General features: G+C 64.5%; 3 protein-coding genes across 11 annotated transcripts; 1 reads left to right on the plus strand and 2 right to left on the minus strand.

The window, feature by feature from the left end:
* Nucleotides 1-806: 806 nt before the first annotated feature.
* On the minus strand, nucleotides 807-5416 carry LOC137865146 (hexosaminidase D-like). Of its 2 annotated transcripts, none has more exons than XM_068699964.1 (14): nucleotides 5204-5416; nucleotides 4464-4560; nucleotides 4067-4304; nucleotides 3848-3957; nucleotides 3471-3558; nucleotides 3109-3273; nucleotides 2840-3023; nucleotides 2673-2744; nucleotides 2119-2323; nucleotides 1954-2036; nucleotides 1742-1820; nucleotides 1484-1585; nucleotides 1288-1377; nucleotides 807-1171 (listed from the first exon to the last, which is right to left on the minus strand). In XM_068699964.1, exons 2-14 carry the CDS (start codon nucleotides 4556-4558, stop codon nucleotides 988-990), a joined length of 1695 nt encoding a protein of 564 aa, XP_068556065.1. In that variant the 5' UTR covers nucleotides 4559-4560; nucleotides 5204-5416; the 3' UTR covers nucleotides 807-987. The 2 variants fall into 2 exon arrangements, with proteins under 2 accessions (XP_068556065.1, XP_068556064.1); XM_068699963.1 differs by lacking the exon at nucleotides 5204-5416 and adding an exon at nucleotides 4703-4787.
* Nucleotides 5417-5585: 169 nt separating this feature from the next.
* Nucleotides 5586-11025, plus strand: MLST8 (MTOR associated protein, LST8 homolog). 2 transcript variants are annotated; one of them, XM_068699968.1, is made up of 8 exons: nucleotides 5586-5790; nucleotides 6219-6270; nucleotides 6369-6531; nucleotides 6619-6694; nucleotides 8807-8959; nucleotides 9159-9283; nucleotides 9650-9813; nucleotides 10321-11025. In XM_068699968.1, exons 1-8 carry the CDS (start codon nucleotides 5662-5664, stop codon nucleotides 10437-10439), a joined length of 981 nt encoding a protein of 326 aa, XP_068556069.1. In that variant the 5' UTR covers nucleotides 5586-5661; the 3' UTR covers nucleotides 10440-11025. The 2 variants fall into 2 exon arrangements, with proteins under 2 accessions (XP_068556069.1, XP_068556070.1); XM_068699969.1 differs by having other exon boundaries at nucleotides 5616-5717.
* Nucleotides 10802-14958, minus strand: BRICD5 (BRICHOS domain containing 5). Of its 7 annotated transcripts, XM_068699970.1 has the most exons (8): nucleotides 14443-14958; nucleotides 14124-14268; nucleotides 13435-13566; nucleotides 12851-13003; nucleotides 12495-12602; nucleotides 11611-11764; nucleotides 11191-11281; nucleotides 10802-11109 (listed from the first exon to the last, which is right to left on the minus strand). In XM_068699970.1, exons 1-8 carry the CDS (start codon nucleotides 14586-14588, stop codon nucleotides 11106-11108), a joined length of 933 nt encoding a protein of 310 aa, XP_068556071.1. In that variant the 5' UTR covers nucleotides 14589-14958; the 3' UTR covers nucleotides 10802-11105. The 7 variants fall into 7 exon arrangements, with proteins under 7 accessions (XP_068556071.1, XP_068556073.1, XP_068556074.1 ...); XM_068699972.1 differs by having other exon boundaries at nucleotides 10802-11281; nucleotides 13435-13561; nucleotides 14124-14255; XM_068699973.1 differs by having other exon boundaries at nucleotides 10802-11281; nucleotides 12851-12970.
* Nucleotides 14959-14974: the final 16 nt, after the last annotated feature.

The raw sequence follows: 14974 nt of genomic DNA on the forward strand, positions 1-14974 counted from the left end.
TGTGCAGTGAAGCATCCACATCACCGCCCTGTGCACGCGGTGCCCAAACCGGCGTTAGGGCAGGGAGAGCTGTGGGCACGGGGGGCTTGTCTTCGCCTCCCCCTGCAGCAGGGCTGGGCATGTGGGGGCACCGCTGCACGGGACCCCTCGCTGGCAGCAGCCAGAGGCAGCCCTGCTGCAGGACGCCCACCCTGTGCAGGATCGAGGGCTGCCAGCACAGGAGGCTCCTGGAGGAAGGCAAGAGGAAAGGCTGCGCTTTGGGAACGGCTCGGCACAGGGAGCGGTGTCGGGCTCTCCCATTCCAGCCATCGGGGTTCTTATGGGGGCTGCTGGGGACGGGGTGCTGGGGGGAGCCTGGCAGGGCCCCTGTGACCCCTCTCCAAGGCATGAAGGAGGCAAGGAAATGGCCGGAGCAGCAGCCCTCGTGTGGCTGGCTGTGCCCTTGGCAGCACCCTCACGGGCTGGGTCCCACACCGCAGGGAGGGGATGGCCACCCTTACAGCCCCCACGAAGGACAGCGGTGTCCCCGCTGTCACTGCCCTGCAGCTGCCAAAGGTGCCAGCTCTGGGACAGCCCCACCTTGTGCTGCACCTCCCCACGCCCCCATTTCTGCCCCCACAAGAGGCACAGCCACCTTGCCTGGGGCAGGACCTGCGGTGCCTGAAAATGAAAAAGGGGCCCCAGCCCTGAGCAGCTGAAGCCCCCCCAGGGCAGGAAAGCAGGGTCCCCTCCCCACCCAGCTGGGCTGATCCCTGCCCCTGCTTCCCCTCCCTCTCCCCCGTGCCCCCCTCCATCACCCAGCAGCATCTACAAAAATACTTTATTGTGGGAGGGGGGCGCGCAGGAGCTCTCTGTGCAGTAGGAAACAACCAGCAGCCATGCCTCGAGCAGGAGGGGGGTGCAGCCAGCAAACCAAACCCCGACCGGGGCTCCTGCAGCCCAGTCCCGGGGGGCAGCTGGAGCCGGGGAGGGGGGGGGGCACAGCCCCTAGGATGCCTTGGGGCGGGCGTTGAGGCGGATGATGGCCCGGTAGTCCCGGACCAGGTCCCGCAGCTGGTCCAGGTAGGGGTTGACGTTCTCCTCCATCCACTCCTCCACCGTGTCGGGGAAGTAGATGCTCTCCAGCTGGGCACGCAGCTCACGGACCAGGCTCTCCCAGTCCTCGTGGAGCCTGGGGTGGGGAGAAGGGACTGAGAGCTGGCTCCGGCTTCCCCAGGGTGAGACTGGGACCTCCTCAAAGGGAGGGGGGGACCCGGGGCTGCTCCTGCCCCCCGGCACCCCACGTACTTGAGCAGCTTGCTGCCGAAGCTCTCCATGTTGCGGGGGTTCCCAAACTGGTGCTTCCGATGGTAGGGGCTGAACCAGCCCTTGATGCCGCTGGGGAGGCACAAGGGAGGGGGGGGTGCAGGGGGCAGGGGGCCACCCAGACCCTGCAGGGCCCCGCTGCTCCAGCCCCACGGCCAGACCCTCCCACCACCGTTACCTCTCTTCCTCCAGGGCTTTCTGGATGCTCTCCTTCAGGTGGCCGTTTACCTGCTCCACCATGTGATAGATTTCTACGCCGGGGAACGCTCCCCTTCCCTCACTGCGGGGAAAGCGTGGAGGAGAGGTGAGAGCCCAGCACATGGCACGGCACCAGCCACGGCTCCAGGCTGGGTGGTGAGCCCCCAAACCCTGCAGGGCTGGGGGCAGCACTCCCTGATCCCCCCGGGGCACCCCGCTCCGTGCCGCAGCCACGCACCACGTGCCCTGCTCCAGCTGCAGGCTCTGGAAGCCCAGCACATCCAGGACCTTCCTCCGCGTCTCCTCCACGAAGTCCCCTGAGGAGGACGAGGAGAGGGGACCCAGGTGACCCCACACCACACCAGGGGAGCCCTGCTGCCCCCTCCCCGGCAGCCAAGAGGGCTCCAGCGATGCTGGAAGGGTGTGGACGAGGGGCACGGCCCCGCTCACCGTGCACCAGGGTCTGCAGGCACGCAGCCAGGGAGGGGATGCCGACGGGCAGCAGCTCGCAGAGCACCGAGTAGTGGTCGTACCTGCGGGGCAGGGACAGCCGTGCCATCACCTCGTGCGTGGTTACCTGGGCGGTGGGGCTGGGACGCGTGGCACGGCGCCCACCTCTGCCAGCCGGTGAGGACGATGCCCTGGAAGCGCAGCGGGGCGAAGCGCGGCATGGCCTGCATCACCCGCAGCCAGCTGAGCTGGTTCCTCACGTGGTGGTTCAGCGGGGGCCAGGCTTGCGCCGGGCCCGTGGTGCCCTTGAAGGCGCTGGCGAACCACACGGCCTCGAAGCCGCTCTCTGCGTATTTGGCCAGGAACTGCCCTGCGGCACCGGGGAGCGGGGTCACGCTCGTGGCTCAGTGGTGTGGGGTGGCACAGGGTGGGCAGGGACCCCCGGCTGCCAGGGGCTGCTCTGCCCAAAGCAGGAGCCTGTGCACAAGGGGGCTTCTTGGGGCTGGAAGGAAAGCAGGAGCCAACGTGGCCCAGGTGGGTGGGAAGCATCACCCCTGAGACAGTGGGGTGGCAGGGACAGGCACCAGACCCTGTGTGACCCCGTGCCACCATCCTGGGGGCCAGCTGGGCTCGGTGCAGTGGCTGCAGCAGCGGTGCCACCAGCCACGGGGTCGTGTCCCCCCCTCTCCCCTCCTCAGGGTCCTGGCACGGCACCTTACCAATCTGCTCGACCTCAAAGTCGGGCGCGTAGAACCACACCACAGGCGAGACCTGCTTTGCTATCCCAGACTCTGCAAGGCAGGGACAGGGACATCAGCAGGAGGGTGCCTGGGGGTCCTCACACCCCCACCAAGATGCCCAACTGCTGCCGTCCCCATCCTCTCACCCCGCAGGGCTCCCGTGCTGATCTTCCTCAGCATGTCGTCCCACATGAGCGCCCGCAGCCCCTGGTACCGCGCGGCGATGAAGCCCAGCACCTGCTTGATGTGCTTCAGGTACATGGTGCCCACGTCCCCTCTGTTGTGGCTCATCCAGCTCTTGGAGTCCATCCCCTCCCCGAGGTGGAAGACCTGGATTTGGGGGGGGCAGGGGATGCTCAGCACGCCTCGGGGCAGGCCTGGCAGCCGGCGGTGGCTGGGGTCCCGCAGAGCCCACCTCGTCCGCCCCGATGTGGATCCAGGAGGAGCGCCTGTGCTTCTCCATCACCTGCGACAGGAGGCTCTTGAGCAGCGCCAGCGTGTCCGGGACGTGGGGGTTGAAGCTGTTGGGGAAGCGCTCGACCTCCCGCAGGTGCTGGTACTTCTCGTGCTTGAGGATGAACTGCGTGGGGAGGAAACCCACCGTGGGGGCCAGACGTGGGCCAAAAAGGGGGGATAAAGGAACAGGGCTGGGGACATGGGCCCAGTGACACGGACCCAGTGACGCATCCATCTCCAAGCCAGGTGCTGGGGACACAGCCCCCCTCCACCTCGTGGTGTCCCCGTCCTGTCCCCCCAGCAAATGCTCCCGGCCCCTACCTCCACGTGCCCAAAGGTCTGCACCAGGGGCACCACCTCCAGCTTGTGAAGCTCCGCCAGCTGCTGGATCCAGTCGATGTCCTCCTCGCTGGGGAGGGCAGGGACAGCCTCAGTGCGGGCCACATGGGCACGAGGACATTCCCTCCTCCTCCTCTTCCTCCTCCTCCTCCAGCATCCTGCCCCACCCCAGGTCTCCCGGCTGCCCCATACCTGTGGGGACTTGGCTTTGGGGCCACAAATATTGACCCAGCAGAGCAGGGAGCAGGTCTGCCTGCAGCACCGTGCACAGCTTGGGCACAGCCCAGGCGGGGCACACCCAGGCTGGCACTGGTGGTGCCGGCATCCCCTCGGCCAGCTCAGCACCAGCCCCGGCTCACCTGTAAGCATACGGAGACCTGAGGACTTCTAGCTCACCCTTGAAGGGGAACATGTCCTCGTACTCAATCAGGACCCCATTGGCACCCAGCCGGGACAGGAGTGGGAAGAGCTGTGGGACGGCAGGGTGGGCTCAGCCTGCTGGCACCCCTGGGTGCGGGTGTCAGCGGGGACAGCCAGGCCCAGCCTTGCCCCACTTGGCTGGTCCCCAGCGCCTTCACCTGCTCCAGGTAGGAGACCTTGGGCGCAGCTCCCTTGAGGTCGAGGTGCACCAGCCTCATCTCGGTGGCACTGCTGTCCTTGGGGCCCTGCTGCCCAGGGCCCTGCCTCGGGGCCGTTATCTTTGCCACGGGGAGCTCCAGAGCCTGGCTGCGGGGACCGGCGCCCTGGCTGGTGTCACCCGTGTCCCCCCAGAAGCCGCTGTCCTTGGGGATGTGCCTGTGCAGCTCCAGGGTCAAGCTGCGGGGAGCAGAGCAGGGCTGGGGGCACGGAGGCACCAGCTGCCCCTGGCACCCACCCCTGCGTGGGCACAGCCCAGGAGCTCCCCGCAGACCCCCGCTGGTTCCCTGACCCTGCAGGGCTCCCCCAGCTCGTGTCCCGGTCCCACTCCCACCTCACCTGTCGCGGAGGAGGAATTTGATGCCAGCCAAAGCCACGACGAGCAGCACGGCGAGGCGCAGCAGGTTCAGCTTGGTGCTCCGCTGGCAGGCCATGGCTGCAGGGCAGCGACCGAGACCCCAAGAGCAGGGCACCCCACAGACCCACGTGAGGCCCAGAGGAAGGGGACACGGGGAGACCCCTCCCGCCACCCTGCTCCCCCGCAGGGATGGGCACAGAGACCTCCTGTGCCCCCCTACCTCATGTGCCCCAGGGCTGGTGCTGGGACCTGCCTCTGCCCCCCAGTGCACCCTCCTCGGGTGCTCCGGTGTCACCTCCGAGGGACAGCCCTGCCAGGTGGCATCACGGGGTGGCCATGGCACCTGCAGGGGGGAGCAGCGATGGGCACGGGGTGGTGGGCACCGGGCACGGCCAGGGCGGGGGCTGCAGCACGGCCACGGTGGCCCCCAGCACCAGGTGCCCCCGGGGGTGCTGCGGTGCCATCCCCGGCACCTTCACCTCCCCTTGGGCGGCGGCACCCGGGCAGAGCCCCCGCACGGCACCGCGGGGCCCGAACCAGCCCCGGTTTGGGGGCAGCCCCGCTCCGCGCCCGGCCCCGCTGCCGTCACCGCCCGTTATTTAACGGGGAGGCGGCATCCCGGGGGCTCACCCCCCCCCCGCCCCCAGGCCCGGTGCCGGTCGCTCCCCGGTGGCAGCCGCCGCGCCGTGCCCGCAGCCCCCCGGGAGCGCGCCCCGCTCACCTGACACAGCCGGGAGCCGCGGGCACGGTGCTGCGGGGGGGGCCCGGTGCCGGTGCCGGTCCCGGTGCTCCGCTGAAGCCCCCGCTCCCCCCGCCCACCCTCCCCGGCACCGAGCCCGCCCCAACGCCGCTCTTAAAGAGCCCGGCCGCACCGAGCGCCGCCACCCACCGGGAGCTGCCCGGTGCCCGCTGCCCGCCCGGCCCCCCCCGGCTGTCCCCGCGCCCCCCCCGTGTCCCCGCTGCCCCCCCGGTGCCGCCGCCTCCCCGGCCCCGCCCCCTCCGCGCAGGCCACGCCCCCTCCCGTCCTAGCCCCGCCCCCTCCGTGCTCACGGCCACGCCCCCCGCGTGACGTCAGCGGGGCGGTGGCGCGCCGGGTGCGTGCGCGGGAGGCGCGCGGCGCATGCGCAGAGCGGGGCGCGGCGGGCGGCGTGCCGGTAACCGGGGGGCGGCGGCGGGGCCATGAACGCGGCGCAGGGCACGGTGGGCAGCGACCCGGTCATCCTGGCCACCGCCGGGTACGACCACACCGTGCGCTTCTGGCAGGCGCACAGCGGCATCTGCACGCGCACCGTGCAGCACCAGGACTCCGTATCCTGCACCGGGAGAGGGGGGGGGGGCCGGGGGTGGCACCGGGGGGAGCCGGTGGGGGGGGTCCCGGTGCTGTTAATCGGGGGTCCTGGTATGTGGTGGGGTCCCGGTGCTGTTACTGGGGGGTTCTGGTGCCATTACTGGGGGGTCGCGGTGCATGGGGGGGTCCCGGTGTCGTTACCGGGTGGGCCGGTATAGGGGGGGCTCGGTGCTGTTACCGGGGGGAGCCGGTGGGTGTGGGGGAAGGCTCGGTGCTGGTAACAGAGGAGGGACGGGGTACGTGGTGGGGGTCCTGGTGCTGTTACCGGTGGGTCCTGGTACGTGGTGGGGTCCTGCTGCTGTTACCGGGGGGTCTCAGTGCATGGGGGGGGTCCCGGTGCCGTTCCCGGGGGGTCCCGGTGCCGTTCCCGTCCTTACCGGCCCCGCAGCAGGTGAACGCGCTGGAGATCACGCCTGACCGCAGCATGATCGCAGCCGCAGGTGAGCCCCGGGGTTTGGGTGGTGGTGGCGGGGGCCCTGTCCCTGTCCCTGTCCCCGTCCCCCCCCCCAGCCCCGCTGAGCGCCGCCCGGTGCCGCAGGCTACCAGCACATCCGCATGTACGACCTCAACTCCAACAACCCCAACCCCGTCATCAACTACGACGGCGTGAGCAAGAACATCACCTCGGTGGGCTTCCACGAGGACGGCCGCTGGATGTACACGGGTGGGGAGGACTGCATGGCGCGCATCTGGGACCTCAGGTGGGCAGGGGCGGCCGCGCTCCCCCCGGTATGGGGCTGGGCGGGTGCCCCGGGGAGCTCCGGCACATCCACGTTGTTCCCTTGCAGGTCCCGCAACCTCCAGTGCCAGCGGATTTTCCAGGTGAACGCCCCCATTAACTGTGTCTGCCTGCACCCCAACCAGGTGAGTGTCATCCCTGCGGCTTCCCTGCTCCTGGGGAAGCCGGGGGGCTGCGGGGTTTTGTGCTGGCAGCTGCAGCACGGCGTGTTCTCGGGGTGAACACACGCATGACACTGGCTGCGTGGGTCAGGTCGGTGGGAGCAGGCTCTCAGCAAGGTGATGCAGAGGTGGTCGTTAGCTCACAGCCACACAAGGATGGGGTCGGAGCCGTACAGCTCTGCCCCTGCTAGCCCCTCACCGCCGTTGTGCCTGGAGGAGACGGTGGGCACCCCAATGCTCGGCCCCTGGGGGTGCTGGTGGCACTGCGGGACCAGCGGTGACAGCTTCGTGCCCCAAGGGCTGGGGTCGGTGCGGGGACAGCCTCGTGGTGCGGGCAGAGCGTGTCCCTGCCGCTGCCTTGCACAGGGAAGCAAACACCCCCCAAGAGGGGCTGGGGGTGAGTGGGCATCCTGGGCTCACACCCCTTTTGTTTGGCACCTGCTGCAGGCTGAGTGCTGCGTGGGTGCCTCTGATGAGCTTTGTGCTAATTGCTGGCTGGTGCCTTGAGGCAGCGCAGTGGCTGTCAGCCTCTCGTCCCACCCCTTGGGGACCACCCCATGAGTCAAACCAGGGGTGTTAGCACTGCCAGCAAGAAAAAGCAGAGAGGCTCACAGCCCCGGTTCCCTTCGTGACTCCTGTTGGATTTGCTGGGGAGCCACCAGTTGGTTCAAAAGCTGCCACGGGGATTGCTTGGGCTGAGGAAACAAAGCTAACAAGGAGCGTGATGTGTTAGAGGAGATGGCAGTGAGAATCAGTGCATATTATTGCGGTGTTGACAGCAAGTCTGGTCCGTTTTGCACGCGCAGGGCTGCAGGGTTGGAGTTGCAGACGTGGCAGTGCAAGGTTTGTGTGTCTCGAGAGCAGATCTTTTTAAAAAGACGAGTAACAGAAATATTTCTTCGCTTTTGATTTTGCAAGGGTTCAGTTTTTCAAATCCTGAATTTGATGCTGGTTATTTGGAGCAGACTTCACCCAAACGCTGCTGATGCTCCCGTAGTGCTGTGAGAACATATTGCAGCGAAACAAATGCTGTACGGGGATGATAAACGTGAACTAATCCCTGACCATGCTGCTGCTGAGTTGCAGGAGAAGCGTTGGTTTGTGAGCAGGATGGAGTTAATTAGCCCAGAGGTGGCGGTGTTTATTCAGGCAGCTTCACCACTCTGTGCCACTCCTCGCTGCAGCGCTGCTGGCTCGGTTCTCAGAGGGATTTCTCGCAGCCTGGGTAAAGCCGTGATGGCTTGGGCACAGCGGTTGTACTCGCACCTGCTAAGGGTGGGCTGAGGACTGCGGCGTCCAGAAGACGCCTCTGCACTGCACAGTCAGCTAAAAATATCGAGGGAGGATTGTCTTCACCAGAAACAAGCCGCTGCTCATGGGTACGGGATCATCTGTGCCTGATGACCTGATCTCCTCTAGGGATTCTGCTAAAATCATGGGCAGTGCGAGCCTGTCGATAAAAGCCCCGGTTTGGATGGAGAGCTGCCAGCATTGTCTGCTGGGCTGAGCGGGGATCGGAGCCAGAACTCCTGCCCTTCGGCTGGCTCCTGTCCTTACCCTCTCGGAGAAGGGGAGAGAGAGAGAAAAACCTCTTTAGGCTCATGTTTTTCAGGTGTCTGCACGCTCTTGAGTGCTCCAGTTGTTCTCTGGCCAACCTGTGTCCTCGTGCCCGCTTCTCAGACGTGCTGAAAGTCATTTGGCCTCTGTGGATGTTGTTTGGAGCAGCAGCTGAACAACAGCGCTGCAAATTAGGCACCTGCTGGCTGTCCTGGGGTTTATAAAATTAGCAAACACTTCTGCATAGGTAAACAGCCTTTTTGCAGAGCGTAACGTGAGGTTGATGCCTGGCCTGTTCTCGGTGCTCGGGGCAATCAGCAGGCTGCTGTCTGCCTGGGAGCTGGGGCTCCGAAACCATTCCTGGTGGTGAGCAGAGGCCCAGCTCTGTGCTGGGAGTGGTTGGGCAGAGGAGGAACCTCGATGCTTAACACCAGAGCAAGGCTCCAGCTGGTGCTGCAGGGACGTGCTCTGAGGCTGCTCTTTTGGGGGGATTTCCCAGAGTTTGCTGTTTTCTTGCAGGCCGAGCTGATTGTGGGCGATCAGAGCGGTGCCATTCACATCTGGGACCTGAAAACCGACCACAACGAGCAGCTGATTCCGGAGCCCGAAGTTTCTGTGAACTCGGTGCACATCGACCCCGATGCCAGCTACATGGCAGCTGTCAACAGCTCGGTGAGCTCCGGCAGCCTCGGCCGTGGGGTGCGATGTACGGGTGGGCTGCTCCACCTGGGACATCCTCACGTGGGCAGAGCTCCCCGTTCCCACATCCCGTGGAGTTTTCCTGCGCTGTGGTGGGGGCGCAGGGAGCCCAGGCTGCTTTCGGGTGGGGGCCACCAGCCCGGCCACAGACCCCCCCCCCCTCTCCCCGCAGGGAAACTGCTACGTGTGGAACCTGACGGGTGGCATCGGGGAGGAGGTGACCCAGCTGATCCCCAAGACCAAGATCCCGGCGCACAACCGCTACGCCCTGCAGTGCAAATTCAGCCCCGACTCCACGTGAGTGGCCCCGACGGGAGCAGCTGTGGCCCTGGCTCTGGGCTCCATGCTGCAGGGCCCCGGGAGGAATGGGGTGGGGGCGGTGGTCCGGGTGTCCCAGGGGTGTCCCCATGGTCCCACAGTGTTCTGTGGGTTCCCAGCCAGGCGCTGGGCTCCACTTGCTGTTCTCCAGGAGCAAGCGGGGAGCTTGGTGTGCTCCTTCACCAGGCAGTGCAGTTTGAGCTCATAAGGCAGAAAATACAAAGCCAAAAAAATCTGATTACAAAGAGCACAGCTCTCTGGTTTATGACTGTTCCAGACCCGTATTAACGAGAGGCTTTAGGCACACGGTGACTAACTGGGTTCCCCGTGCGTGTCTCGTTGCAGGCTCTTGGCTACGTGTTCTGCAGACCAGACGTGTAAGATCTGGAGGACTTCAAACTTCTCTCTGATGACAGAGCTGAGCATTAAGAGCAATAACCCAGGGGAAACCTCTCGTGGCTGGATGTGGGACTGTGCCTTCTCCGGGGACTCCCAGTACATTGTCACAGGTGGGACACCGACAGCTCGCTGCCCGTGGGGCCAGGCACTGACACAGGACTGGGGTTCTCTAGGGGAGACACTGCCAAACCCCAATGTGTGTGTGGGGACAGAAAACCGTTCTGGTAGAGTCCTCAGCCTCCTGCCCACCACACAGTGCACAAAATCCCTCCGGCTTTCAGCCTGTGCTGTATTAGGGCAGCCGTTGCCTCCTGTTTAAATGGACAGGTGATCCTCACGCGTGCAGTTTATTTTGCCTGCTAGCAATGCTGCCTGCAGTACTTGCAGCATGAAGTCCATTCAAAACCTGTGTAATTTGCACGGTAACTCCTCTGTGATGAGCTGAATATCCCAACTAATACCAAAATGCCCCGAGTGTCTCGCTCTGCACAGCTCCCTTGCCTATCATCAACAGCGCTCAGAACTGTTGAATGAAGCAAGAGGACAGCCTTTCTTCTGATAAAAAAAAGTTTGAAGGGCAGCACAATATCTCCTCCTTTTTTTCCCTTCTGTTGCAGCCTCCTCTGATAACTTGGCCAGACTTTGGTGCGTGGAGACAGGAGAGATCAAGAGGGAATACAGCGGCCACCAGAAAGCAGTCGTCTGCCTCGCCTTCAACGACAGCGTGTTGGGATAACGGTGACGTGGGGGACAGGAGGGACCTCTGCTTGTTTCCCCTTGTCTAAAAACAGCCAGCACCCTCCCTGGAGCACGAGCCGGGCACTCGGTGCTGTCCCCTCGGAGGGAGAGGGCTTGCTCTGGGCTTGCTGCAGGGGCAGCGTCTGCCTGGAGTGAGACCAGGCTTCAGCTTCGGCCTCGCAGCGAGGCCACCTGGACAAAAGGGAGGGGGAGGCACAGTGCCACAGGGGAGCTGGGCGCCCAGCAGCTGGAGGCATCCCTGCGGAGGCTGCTGCCAACAGCCCCGTGATGGTTTTGTACCCCAAAGTGGAAAAAATCAGCCTAACAACGGGAGTCGGCTGAACAGAGGGAAAGTCGCTGTTTTCTTGTTTTGCAACCCCTTTATTCGAAGTGTATTTCACAGCCTGACTCGGAGCTGCGCTGTTATGAAACCAGCCACCCCGACAAGTTTAATAACCTGGTGTTGAGCAGGGCGTGTGGCCAGCAGACACGAGCTGCTCCCCGCGGTGCCTGTCTAGGTCTCCTAGTAGCTACGTGCTCCATGCAGCCCTGAAGCAGAGCTGCAATAAAGCGTCTGTACCAACGGTGCTGAGTCCTGTTATTTTCCTAAACTCTCCTGAAGTGCAGCGTGAGAGCAGCAGGCAGCCTTCGGGCGACGGAGACGTTACCTTGTTGAAAGCAGAGGCTTTTCAGGAATCCAGTTCAAGGATGTAGAGCAGCGAGAGGGCAGCCGCGGCTGTGGGACTTACTCGGGGAGGTAATAGAAGCAGATAGACACGCAGATGTTGCTCGGGAAACAGATGTCAATGCACAGGTAGATCAGCCGCTGCTTCCCCGGACCTGCCAAATGAGCGAGGGCAGAAGGGAGGTGAGGGATGCTCCTGCAGACCTGCAGCTAAATCCACAGGGAGCCAGAGAAAGAGAACGCCGGAGGGAATGACCACGCTCATTAAAGCTGGGGTATGACCAGGAGAGCTCCGCAGGCTGCTTCTGGTGAAGATGAAGGTGGCAAGCATTAAGCCAACAGCATCAGGGGGGAGCTCGCGCTGTGCTGCTGGAGGAAGGGGTGCAGAGCCTCTCCCTGCCAGCACCACGGCTCGCTGCAGGCTGTGGGTGAGCCGGCAGGGCAGCGATCCCTGAGCAAGGGCCTGATTCTGAATGCAACTTACCCCCTGCTCTCCTCACCCAGAAGATGGGTGTCTGCTCGCACAGGGCTTGGACGGCCTCCCCCAGCCCGCTGGGGTCCACTGGTTGCCCCGCCAGGATGCCCAGGAACTCGCGGTAGTACTTGGTCTGGTTATTCTGCTGCAGCAGCAGCTCGCCCTGGAGGAAAGAACCCCGTTAATTCCCCGTTAATTCCCTGTTAATTCCCCTGGGGCACCTTGCTCCTCCCCGCCCTGCCTTCAGCCTTGCCCTGCTCGCACATCCAAGACACCCAAAAGAGCCCCCCTGGAGATGCTTTTGGTCAGTGGAAGCTGGGGAGCTTTCCTGAAGGAGCCCCAGTGCCTGGCAGGAGCTTGCTTCTCACACCCCTCCTTCCCCACCGGGTGGGTGGCAGCCAGCAGGGACCAGGGGGACCCCGGCAGCCCCTAGGAAGGGGGGGGCAGCCGGCAGGGCACAACCAAGGCAGGCAGCTGGCTGCTGAAACAGAACCCCCCCTGTGCATCCGTTACTATTTTGTGCAGAGGGGCTGGGGACGTGACTCGCCTCCTGTGAGCTGCTCACAGACCCCTCTTTGTTCTCTGTTCCCCAGAATTTTGAGCAGGTAACAGAATACAGCGGGACCGGGCTCTCTGAAAGCCCTGCTGTTCGCCTCTGTGGGACGGAGCCCCTTCCTGACCTGCAGCTCTGCTCTTTCTCACAGCAGGCAGGGCTCTCAGCAAAATCAGGAGCTGTCTGCGTGCTCCCAGACTCGCTCAGAGCCCAGCACCGAGCAGGAACCGAAGCAGCACTGCCTGGAGCAGCATTGCCCAGAAGGCAGCCCCTCTGCAGAGGGCACTCAGTGCAGCCCCCCCTTCCCTGCAGGCACCCCCCGGCCGTGCCCATCGCTCACCCTCAGCTCAGCCGTGCTCAGAGTCCCCCTCGTGCTCTCACGGTCCCCAGGCTCCATCCTGCGCAGGTAGCAGGCGTGCTGCTCCGCGGGCCGGTAGCAGACATAGCCCTGGGAGATAAAACGTGCCCTGTTAGAGCAGGCAGCGCGCTCCCTCGAGAGCCCAGCCGTGGGCATCCCCCCCTGGTGTGCCTCATTTCTCCTCTGTGCAGCAGCCACCACGGCTTAGCATGGGGACATCCCGGGCAGACTGTGGCTGCTTGTCCCCAGGGTGCCCCCCGGGGCTGCGTGGTACTGGGGGCACAGAGGGACGGGGAGCAGGGGCAGGTTGCTTTTTTTCCCTGCTCAGGCACACTCACGTTCTGGCTGTCGTACAGCACGACGGCGCTGCGGTTACTCCGCGAGGTGATGTAGTAAGTCACGGTGCTCCTGGACGCGTCCACCAGCGCCGTCTGGTTCCTCGGCGGGTCCTGCTCCCCCTGCAGCATCACCCGCACCGCCTGCGAGCCGGCCTGGGCACACAGCGAGGGCAGCCCCGGCCAGCAGCCACCCACAGCCACCTCCGTGTCCCCACCCGGACCCTGCTGACCCAGGGGGGGGGACACAGGACGTCCTGCACCGTGGTGTCCCCGAGCCCCCCTGCACCAGGGAAGCTTTGCTGGGTTCCCACCACAGCCTCACAGCCCGGGCTCGATGCCTGCCCAGCTGGCTCTCAGCGTGCTGTGAGAGCGTGGGGGCTCGCAGGGACGTGCCTGCACAGCGAAATGCCAGCCTGGGTCTATATTTACAAACGATGCTCTCCAGCTCCTCTAATTTCAGGCAGAGCCGCCGCAGGGCTGAGCGAGGCAGCGGCTGCTCAGCTCGGTGCCTGCAGCACAGCCTGGGCTGAACCCAGCCCCACGCCCCGGGCAGGACCCCTCCTGCCCCCACCTGCACCCCTCACCTGGGCAGAGCTGGGGCAGAAGCCGAGGATCCCCCCAGCGCTGATGCCAACGACTGCAAGGAGCAAGGCAACGGCCAGGATGATCCAGAACGTCCTGGATGGACCCGGGAATTGTGCTGCCAGCCTCCTGTCCTGGGGGCCAAGGCAAAACGAGGGAAGAACGGGAGTTAAAAGGAACACTTCTCTGCCATAAAAAAATAACGTTTCAATTCTCCGAGGCACGAAGAAACTCAATAAATTGCTGCGGTTCGGCTCGCTGCAGGCAGACAGCGAGCAGGCTCCTCGAGCCTCCCTCAGCCATCGACCTCAGTGCTCTGCAGCCTCCCCCTAATGCTACGGGAATGATTCCATCCGTCCCGGTCAGATGTGGCAGCCCCAGCCCCAGCTGTGCCGGGAAGATCCCCAAAAGCAACCAAAATCCCCCCGGTGGGAAAGGAGGACACAGAAATGCCGACCCGTGGGGCAGCTCTGCTCCCCCGTTACCCCAGCATCCGACACGGTGTGAGCACAGCACCTGCAGGGGAACCCCGCGGGCAGACCCAGCCTCACAGGGGGCTGAAATCGGTGGTGGTGACCCTGGAGAGGTGAGGAACCAACCCCAGCAGCACCACGGGAGCTGCAGGAGCTCAGCCCCAGGCAGGCACCGCGGGAGGGCTCTGCTGTGATCCCCGGGGCGCAGGGGAACTCACCGCAGGGCCCGCGCTGCCGGTGCTGCTCTCGCCCTCCATCCTGGCTTCAGATGAGGCCCTCGCTCCTGCAACTCTGCCTCCGGGGCACACGCAGACTGGGCATGGTCCTGGGCTCCGAACGTGCCCGAGAAGCTTGGGCACGCAGCTGCAAAACGTGAACGTGGTCCCCGCGGCCAAAGCAGCGCCCAGCCAGGTGCTCCTGCCTCAGAGCCGCGAGGAGGGGGAAACCTGAGAGCTGCAGGGGCAGGGGGAAGGAGGGGGGAAGCCGAGGCTGCAGAGGGATCCTGTCAGTGGTACAAAAAACGCTCTTCCTGCTTACCTGGTGAGCCACCGGAGGCACGCAGGTGGAGCATAATTGAGGGCTTTGTGCGGGGCCTCCCTGCTGGCAGGCCCCAGTAGCAGGACCGGGTAAGTCTCATTACGAGACAAAATGAATAGGGAACAGTGGCAGGCTGCCCTTGTCATCGGTTATTTCTACATTTCAGCACGAACTTTGTGCTGCCCGAGCTCCGTGGGCCAAAGCCAACTGTTTATCCTGTGGCCGTGGTCGTGTCCCACCTCCAGCCCCCACCTCGTCCAGACCCAGGGGACAGATCCGAGCTGCAAAGTCCCATCCCAGCACCAGCTGCCCTCATGCTAACACCCATTTCCTACAAGGAGAAATACCCCACGGGGAACAGAGCTCCCAGCTGGCCAGACTTCTCCTGGGCAGCCCAGGAGCCCCTGACACAGCTTTTTATTTTTGAGACCTGCCAAACATAACCAACCCCACGGAGGCAAGGAAAACCCCAGCTGAGTTCCTCCATGTGGCATCTATTACAGGAAGATCTGACAAACGTAGCCCAGGGTTG

The sequence above is a fragment of the Anas acuta genome, chromosome 15 (genome assembly GCF_963932015.1).
Source record: "Anas acuta chromosome 15, bAnaAcu1.1, whole genome shotgun sequence".
Taxonomy (NCBI): domain Eukaryota; kingdom Metazoa; phylum Chordata; class Aves; order Anseriformes; family Anatidae; genus Anas; species Anas acuta.